This window comes from Oncorhynchus gorbuscha, linkage group LG11 (genome assembly GCF_021184085.1).
Source record: "Oncorhynchus gorbuscha isolate QuinsamMale2020 ecotype Even-year linkage group LG11, OgorEven_v1.0, whole genome shotgun sequence".
Lineage (NCBI taxonomy): Eukaryota > Metazoa > Chordata > Actinopteri > Salmoniformes > Salmonidae > Oncorhynchus > Oncorhynchus gorbuscha.
Window position 1 is genome coordinate 22,519,883 of NC_060183.1, and position 10,213 is coordinate 22,530,095.

General features: G+C 41.2%; 1 protein-coding gene across 1 annotated transcript in view; it reads right to left on the reverse strand.

Annotated features, from left to right (window-relative positions):
* The window catches only part of LOC124048311 (angiotensin-converting enzyme-like), a 38,990-nt gene extending 35,149 nt beyond the window's left edge, over positions 1-3,841 (reverse strand). Inside the window, exon 1 of the mRNA XM_046368959.1 lies at positions 3,465-3,841. Coding sequence (XP_046224915.1) covers positions 3,465-3,692 — 228 coding nt within the window. The 5' untranslated portion in view covers positions 3,693-3,841. The remainder of the gene's footprint in view (positions 1-3,464) is intronic.
* Positions 3,842-10,213: the final 6,372 nt, after the last annotated feature.

Here is a 10,213-nt window from a genome sequence, read left to right on the forward strand (position 1 = left end):
CAATGCCTGGTGTTGTGTGTGCTTTTATCTCTCAGCGCTACAGAATACTGCCTCACACCTCTGCGGTTTCATTGACCCCTCCAAATGCATGGGTGGCTTTACTTTGCCATTTTTCAGTCTCCAGCAAACATAACCAGCCCATACGATTATGCAAATGTTCTCCTGCTATTATATGGTGAGACGGGAGGGGCAGTAAAAGATAAGCTGGTGGCACTAGCATGCAAATGTCTCATTACTCCACTCTGAAAAGTCCCATTTAAACCGCACTACAGTCTTTTATTGTTTATCTTAGGAAATCCATGTTATAAAATGTCAAGTGCATCAACCTGTGAAATTGCATTTTGTACAATGCTTGGAAAATAAGCAGGCTTCTGAACTTAATAAAAATAACTTGGCCAATTCTCCCCTCTCCACACACACACACACACAACCCCCTCGGGCTTCATTCAAGACTCGGAGATGCTCGAACCACATGTGTTTGGGTCCTTTTGATGATTTCAGAAAACACACAAGCAGAGTTGGCAGAAATGGGAGGAACTGAGCATATCATTTTGGATGAGGATGAATAGTGTTGGTTGTAAAGCCGTGCAGGGCTCAACCCAACAAACATCCCTCTATGGGTGCTGTTGTCATACAAGGAACCACCCTGGCAAACACAACTCGGTAACACTTTACAGTACCCCATAAAGCCCTTTTTTTTAACCAGCTATACAACATTCACAAAGCCTTTACTGTATCCTCCCTTATGTAGGCATTCATAAAGTGTGAATGGTAGGCCCCTTACTTGTCTTGAATGGTTCAGGCTGTCTGGCTGGTGTTGGTTAGCAAGGAGAGGCAGGAAGTAGAATATCCAGTGCATGGTTTTTATTTTAAAGGGATTCGAGCCATAGGACTGATATTAGGATTAGGATTTTTTTGCTCATAATGTTCAAATAATCTATAAGTGACATTGGTAAGCTTCACAATACAACGGAGATCATTTCTGATGCTTTGGACATGATGCACAAAAAATGTAAATATCAGTCTGATTACTTGAATGGGATTTGGCCCACAAATGCTAAAACATTAGCATTTGGAAGCAATGCCAGGGAAACTAGACCAAATCATGGTTTTCGGTCATTCCTTGTCCATAGACTGCTTACAGAGTAAGGAAGCCAATATGTAATTTGGGTGAACTATCCCTTTAAAGCTCTTGGAGCAAGTGCAGGTATTTACAAAAGGTTCAACTCATCCAACAAGATGCTGGACCAGGCTCAAAGTAAAGTAATGAAACTGATAGAAACTAGTCAAAAGAAGATAAAGACTGACAATCGATCAGCCATTTTGAATTCAATCTCTCAAAGGCCTACACCTGAGCATTTATACTCTCCAGCCACAGGAAACAGTTTAACCCATCCCGTAGTGGATGGGTTAATAATACAACATTTAAAAAAAGTTATATTCCTTTCTATTTTATTCACTTGTAAGAAAGCCTGTCCCTTTAAGAGTGACTGATGTCACAGCTAACGGTGTTAATTAGCCTTACTCCCAAATTCAGTTTGCCAACTGTGGTTATGCAGAGAATCTCTGGTTTGCTAACATTATTATACTATCCGTTGTATCCCTTACTGTGTGTGAATGCAAGAACTGTGAGTACATTTGTTTCCTGACGAAGTTGTCAATGTTTTAGTCATATTTTCATCATTGTACAGAATGTTATGCTAACTAAGAAACAACTGTTCGCCACATTTTGCCTGTCAATAGACTAATTGTAGCCATGTGTATGTCTTTTTTGAGTCACTGGATTGTTCTCAGGGGATAAATGTTTTCATGTTATTGCTAAATAAAGTAGATGTGCCTTTTTATAGGCAAGTCAATCCCGTTTTCATGATTTCTGGAAACTCATCAAAATAAATCACGTTTTTGGACTAATACAGCAGTTTTTTAAAGTAGAATGCTATTGGAAATGAATGTTGAAAGTTCTATTTCTATTGCTAAAACAGGCTGTAAGTTAAATGATATTGTCAATGGGAAGCAGCAACAGTAACTTTTGATAAATATCCCAGTGTCAAAACACCGTTGTGAAGTGTCTGAATCAATAATCCGTTTGATATCTTGAAAACATAAAATGTACTATATACGTGCCACAATAGTAATATTTTTACGAGCACCTTAATCTGCATATGCACCACTCATATTGATTAGGGGGGGAAAATCAAGTTGTATGCGCTGTTGAAACTAACAATTCAAAAACCACATGGAACTGGAAATATTGAGTATCACTCGTTAGAGGACAACATGCCGAAGACAACCAGCATTCTCCAACGCCGTAAGATAAAATCAAAAGGTTTAAAAAACAATGATATTGATCTGTTTTAAGCAATCGATTTTATGTCATTGTGATCACTAAACGTACATAACATCACTAACCAGAGGTAAAAAGGATGTGGTCAAAACATGAAGTTCTGTAACGTAGTAACACGTACTGTCCAAATAAATCAACATTTCAATTTAGGCGGATAGTGTACACGTCTCTCACTAGTTTAACCATTCACAGAGTTACAACATACTCTCATGCACAATTTTAACCAGGCGCTCTAGAAAGAGCTCCTATAGTGACCGTGCAGCAAGCCTGTTCAATCACCCTGCCTACTTTATTAGAACCCATAGTATTCTATTCATTGTTATTTCAGACCACAATTGTATACATACAGCTTTTATTGGATAATCTCACAGCTAAATATTGCACATTTATGTCCAACTGTAATCAAGGTTAAAGACCAGCAAACTGAAGAACAGCCTCTCTCCTGTGTCTCCAGAGCACAATCTCCATATATTTGTCTACTCCCACCAGTGATGGTTCTCACACACCGTCATAATATTGGAGGGATTCAAGGCTGCAAGTTCATTTGCAGTGGGACCAACCAATAAATCCTTATCAGATTTTGGACCCAGTCCTAATGGACTCCTATGCGATTCTAACCTATAGAATTGTATTTTATAGGATTATAATCCAATATAAATCTGATCGCATTTTCTATAGGATTTTTTTGACTAGTGTTGTGTTAAGTCTGTCTAATGTTTACATTGCTTCTGCTTATTTCCAGGGATACAAACATCCTAAAATATGTAGATATCTTTGTTAGAAATAATATTTCCCTTGACTGAATAATGCTGAATGAAAAAAAAGGCTCAATTTACCCCACTCTCCCTACTGTTATTTATTTACTCCCTACTGTTATTAATCTTCAATGTTCAGGAACGATTTAGTTTAGATTATAGGTATAACCTACTCAACCACAATGAATGTTTGGTGAGGTGACCAAGCAATATCAACATGTGTAATGCGACTAGAGGGGAAGCACAGTTAGCTTTCACTGTTACTCACAACAAAACGTGTCCTTTGGACTGAAGAGGCCAACAATTAAGTAATTAATCTGTCAACATTTCAAACACCTGTGTGCTGAGTGGGGGAAGGGTCCTACCTTTTTCTCGGCGTTGTGGGGTGTAATGTTGGTCTGGTATGTCCAGCTGGCCTCTTGGTTTTGGTAGATGACCAGCTCAGCGGCGGTATTGTAGGCAGTGACAAATTCTTTGGCCCCGGCCTCTGTGGCAAGGAAGGTCCCTGGCCCCCACTCGGGCGGCAGGACAAAATGACAGAGTCCCAAGAGTGGCAGTAGCACCACCGCCGCTCCCCAAAGCATTCTGGCCATTCCGGCCCTAGAGAGAAGTCGAGAAGGCTAAAAATACACTTGTTGCTGTGAGAGTAGAGTAACTAACACCTTCCCTGGGTTTTTCTCATCCAAGTCTCCCTCCTGCTTCTCTTCTCCTACTGCCTCTGTCAATTCCTTAAATGCTGAGCCGCCACAGCCAGCTCCTTTTTAAGTGGCTAGCAGTCTAACCCAGCCCACACTTTTCTGCAGCCTTCCCCTTTCCACTTTCCAGCACTGCCTGCCTGCACACTTACTTTACTAACAGTAGGGGAGAGTGAGGTAAGTTAGGCCAAAGGGTTAGTTGAGCCACCCCTTGGGAAGATCTCAATCACATACTCCTCGCATGCTCTCGCCTTGTCTCCTTCTCAAAGCCCATTGGAGGAGAAGGTCAGAGGGGAAGGGACCTCTGGTGCTCTCACCCAATGGGTTTTGAGAAGGAGACAAGGAGAGAGGATGCGAGGAGTATGGAATTGAGACCTTCCCCTACTTTCTAGGAAACCATACACAATGTTTTCATGTGATATTTAGGAAGAGGTCATCATGTAATGGAGTCTGTGAAGGAAGAAACCACATGGGAAAATGTGTAATAGGTTTCATGATGCTTGTATCTAAACCAAAGTATATAGATCGTTTTAAGAATCAGTTGGGGGTCTCTATAAACTACAATAAACCTAGGATGAAAGTGTGTCCTTGTGGCTGTGTGGGCAAATATAGTCCAAATGTTTGCATTTGGGTTGAGCCAATGGCAACCATACCCCATACAAATGATGAGTACATTTTGTCAGTTTTATGCATAGTATTTTTTTATTTCTGCATATGAACTAAAAAAAAAGAGCCAATGTGCCTGTGTGAAAGAGAAGCTATGACAGATTAGCAGAGGCACACAAGATCTTATCTGATGACATGGAGTCTGAGCTTGCTGAACATATCAAAAATCTTGCAAACCAGTATCTTGCGTAGCCTCAAATGCTGAGAACTCACGAATTGGCACATCGAAACAACATCCCTGTCCCAGACAACTGTTCAAGAAATGGAAAATGAACAGAGGGCTCTATCTGAAGGTAGGCATACATACCACATCCCCATTCCATGAATTCAACTTTGACCAACCAGCACATTCACCCACTTACCCCAAGGTGGCTTAACTTTAGCCTGAAGACTCCCAGTAAATTCTTCCCCTGCTCTTTCATTTGCTCCATACTGAAGTCTGAGAGTACCATAATTTAACTAGTTTGTGGTCACGAGGGGTGTTGTAAAAAAGAAAGTCATCAGTAATTGGATCATCTCTAAGCAATAGAAGAATCAAAGGCAATGATTCATTTTTTAACCGCCAATTTACCCATGTGTGTTCCCGCTCTGGCCCAAAACATTGGTTTCTGGACCAATCAGACGGCCCGAATGTGTTCATGTTCCAGAGATACTCAGATCCAGACTTATTACGGAGAAGAAACTAACGTCTGTGGGCGTGGCGTAGCGTTTGGCCAGAGCAAGGAATCTGGGTAGCCAGGCAAGCTAACTTACTCTGTCCCTATGCTCAATTTACTCCATACCGGGTGGGCAATGTTTTCAGATTTTTCTGATTATTTCCAGGGATACACAATAGCATGAAATACACTGAACTAAAATATTAATACGACATGTAAAGTGTTGGTAACATGTTTCATGAGTTGAAATATAATTTTCCATACACAAAAACAGCTTATTTCGTGGGGCGACGGGGCTTAAGCCCTATTTGCATGGCACTAATATTACTAGAGAAGGTTGGTTATGTATTTATTAACCAACAATGTCCGTTATTCTAGAGGACGATTCAGACGGGATTCGTTTTTTCAAAACTGGCCCCTATAATTCTGTCTATTTATCTATCTACAGTTGAAGTCAGACGTTTACATACACCTTAGCAAAATACATTTAACCTCCGTTTTTCACAAATCCTGACATTTAATCCGAGATACAATTCCCTGTCTTAGGTCAGTTAGGATCACCACTTCATTTTAAGAATGTGAAATGTCAGAATAATAGTAGAGAGAATGATTGATTTCAGCTTTTATTTCTTTCATCACATTCCCAGTGGGTCAGAAGTTTACATACACTCAATTAGTATTTGGTAGCATTGCCTTCAAATTGTTTAACTTGGGTCAAACGTTTCGGGTAGCCTTCCACAAGCTTCCAACAATAAGTTGGGTGAATGTTGGCTCATTCCTCCTGACAGAGCTGGTGTAACTGAGTCAGGTTTGTAGGCCTCCATGCTCGCACACGCTTTTTCAGTTCTGCCCACAAATGGTGTATAGGATTGAGGTCAGGGCTTAGTGGTGGCCACTACAATGCCTTGATGTTGTTGACCCTAAGCCATTTTTCCACAACTTTGGCAGTAATGCTTGGGGTCATTGTCCATTTGGAAGACCCATTTGTGACCAAGCTTTAACTTCCTGACTGATGTCTTGAGATGTTGCTTCAGTATATCCACATTTTCCTCCCTCATGATGCCATCTATTTTGTGAAGTGCACCAGTCCCTCCTGCAGCAAAGCACCCCAACAACATGATGCTGCCACCCCCATGCTTCACAGTTGGGATGGTGTTCTTTGGCTTGCAAGCATTCCCCTTTTTCCTCCAAACATAACGATGGTCATTATGGCCAAGCAGTTCTATTTTTGTTTCATCAGACCAGAGGACATTTCTCCAAAAAGTACGATCTTTGTCCCCATGTGCAGTTGCAAACCATAGTCTGGATTTTTTTATGGTGGTTTTGGTGCAGTGGCTTCTTCCTTGCTGAGCGGCCTTTCAGGTTATGTCGATATAGGACTCGTTTTACTGTCGATATAGATACTTTTGTACTTGTTTCCTCCAGCATCTTCACAAGGTCCTTTGCTTTTGTTCTGGGATTGGTTTGCACTTTTCGCACCAAAGTACGTTCACAGAACACATCTCTTTCCTGAGCAGTTCAACGGCTGCGTGGTCGCATGGTGTTTATACTTGCATACTATTGTTTGTATAGATGATCATGGTATCTTCAGGCGTTTGGAAATTGCTCCCAATGATGAACCAGACTTGTGGAGGTCTACAAATGTTTTTTCGGAGGTCTTGGCTGATTTCTTTTGATTTTCCCATGATGTCAAGCAAAGAGGCACTGAGATTGAAGGTAGGCCTTGAAATACATCCATGGATACACCTCCAATTGACTCAAATTATGTAAATTAGTCTATCAGAATCTTCTAAAGCCATGACATCATTTTCTGGAATTTTCCAAGCTGATTAAAGGCACAGTCAACATAGTGAATGTAAACTTCTGACCCACTGGAATTGTGATACAGTGAGTTATAAGTGAAATAATCTGTCTGTAAACAATTGTTGGAAAAATTACTTGTGTCATACACAAAGTAGATGTCCTAACCGACTTGCCAAAACTATAGTTTGTTAACAAGAAATTTGTGGAGTGGTTGAAAAACGAGTTTCAATGACTCCAATCTAAGTGTATGTAAACTTCCGACTTCAACTCTATCTATCTATCTATCTATCTATCTATCTATCTATCTATCTATCTATCTATCTATCTATCTATCTATCTATAAAACTGTCCATTTTATATAAACTGACAGTTATGATGGAAGTCTGGAGGGTTTTTTTTCTAGGCATGAAGACACTGGTATTTCAACAAATCAGGGCGATAACTGGCTACACTTGGTTTCTAAGTTTGTAAACCATCTTTGGAATAGTGTCACCATAATGTTTTAATTGAGGAAGTGTGATCATAATCATTATGATATTTTAGCGGTCCGCAGTTTAAGACGTCCTAAAAGCCCCCCAACCTTCAGATGTGAGCTAAACAGCTCATTTGAACTTGATATGCATTTTCAGGCTATGAAGGAGAAAGTGAACTTGTCATTTCCAAACGTTTAGCTCAGTTTTGTACTGCTTTGTGATCTATTAACAGCAAGGGTTGCATTAAATAGGTGCAATATTTGTTTTGTGATGCACTTGGTGATGTTCAATTCATTCGCACAAAATGTATAAACAAAAGCATACGCTGAGAAAGTTGATACATTGCATTTGGAAAGTATTCAGACCACTTTACTTTTTCCACATTTTGTTACGTTACATCCTTGAGATGTTTCTACAACTTGATTGGAGTCCACCTGTGGTAAATTCAATTGATTGGACATGATTTGGAAAGGGACACACCAGTCTATATAAGGTCCCACAGTCGACAGTGCATGTCAGGACAAAAACCAAGCCATGAGGTCAAATGAATTGTCCTTAGAGCTCGGAGACGGGATTGTGCAGAGGCACAGATCTGGGGAAGGGTAGCAAACAATTTCTGCAGAATTGAAGGTCCCCAAGAACACAGAGCTGGCCGCCCAGCTAAACTGAGAAATCAGGGGAGAAGGGCCTTGGTCAGGGAGGTGACAAAGAACCCGATGGTCACTCTGACAGAGCTCCAGAGTTTCTCTGTGGAAAACCATCTCTGCAGCACTCCACCAGTCAGGGCTTTATGGTAGAGTGGGCAGACGGAAGCCGCTCCTCAGTAAAAGGTAAATGACAGTCTGCTTGGAGTTTGCCAAAAGGCACCTAAAGGACTTTCAGACCATGAGAAAAATGATTATCTGGTCTGGGTCTAAATGCCATGCGTCACGTCTGGAGGAAACCTGGCACCATCCCTACGGTGAAGCATGGTGATGGCAGCATGATGCTGTGGGGATGTTTTTCAGCGGCAGGGACTGGGAGACTAGTCAGGGTTGAGGGAAAGATTAACAGGGCACAGAGAGATCCTTAATTATAATCTGCTCCAGAGTGCTCAGAACCTCAGACTGGGGCGAAGGTTCACCTTCTAACAGGACAATGACCTTAAGCACACAGCCAAGACAACACAGGAGTGGCTTCGGGACTATCATTATGGGGTATTGTGTGTAGATTGAGGGGGGGGGAACAATTTCATCAATTTTAGAATAATGCTGTATGTAACGTAACAAAATGTGGAAAAGTCAAGGGTTCTGAATACTTTACGAATGCACTGTCTGTTTCAAGTGAGAATTAGGCAGGTCTGATACCAAAGAAGAAGTGTAAAGTAGGCAACAATTTCCTATGTTTTATTTTCATTTTGCAAAAATAGTGTGCAGTTCCAGTAGTTAGCTATACCACTACATGGCAGAAAAGTTATTCACAACAGAAAACACAACCACGATTTGACTTTAAACTACCACCAAGCTACAGCAAAATGTAATTCAATTACAAGTTGAACTACATGACGTTCACTACTCCTCAACACTGTTAGAACGAATACTATATTTCCCTTGGCGTAGTGTTGCTGAATGTAAAAACAAAATGGCTCAACATACCCCACTCTCCCCCATCTCTTTTTCGTTGTATCTATCCCTTTCCACCCCCCTCTTTTCTTCTCTCCCTCCCACCCTTCTTTCTGTCTCTCTCTTTCTTTATTCAACTCTTCCTGGTTGGTCAGCAATAGTAATGATTGGAATGGAAAGCACTCACTCCTTTGCCCAAAGCCAAATCCTGCACCACTGCTGTTGCAGTGCTGTTGCAGCTCAATAACCTACTGCACAGCGAGCTCGAGGTCTGTAAGGCACTCCACACACTTCTCTCTCTCTTTTTCTCTATCTCTTCTGCTTCCTTTTTCTCTCTACAGTAAGCTGGGGATGGGGAAAGAGAGAAAAGAAAGGGGGCAGAGGAGGGGGAAAGAGGGAGGGAAGAAAGCAGTGGAGGCTCTTGAGAGGAAGAAGGGGTCTACAGTAGCCTCAACAGCACTGTGTAGGGCAGCAACATGGTATAGCCGGAGGACAGCTAGTTTCCGTCCTCCTCTGGGTACATTGACTTCAATACAAAACCTAGGAGGCTCATGGTTCTCACCCTCTTCCATAGACTTACACAGTAATTATGACAACTTCCGGAGGATGTCCTCTAACCTAGCAGAGCTCTTGCAGCATGAACTGACATGTTATCCACCTAAACAAAGAATCAGAGAATGAATCTAGTACTGAAAGCATAAGCTACAGCTAGCTAGCACTGTAGTGCATAAATTGTGGTGAGTAGTTGACTCAAAGTGAGAGAAAGACAATAGTTTAACAGTTTTGATCAAATTAATTTCTTCAGAAATGAAGGAGAAGCAAGAGAGAGAGAGAGCTATATTTTGTATTTCACTTTCACTTACTTAGCAAATGCATCTAGCTAGTTTAGCCTACTCAAACAGAGAGGGATGGTATATTACCTAGCTGGCTATGGCTATCCAACACGTGAACTCTTCCAAGTCAAGGTAAGCTTTTGGTTTGATTAATTCATTGCCAACAAGGCCCATCGGTGTAACTGCTAAACTGCTTCCTAACTGTACACTGCACTGCATGATTGTAGTGGGTTTACTAACACGTTAGTTGTAGTAGCTATATTGACTTGACATTAGCTAATACGGTGACAAACATGTAGGCTTGGTGTAGTGGTTATGATGTGAAGATTTGGCCTGGAAAGGTTTTTTGCCTGGTCACAGACAGCTGATGTTGTGCAATGAACCCCA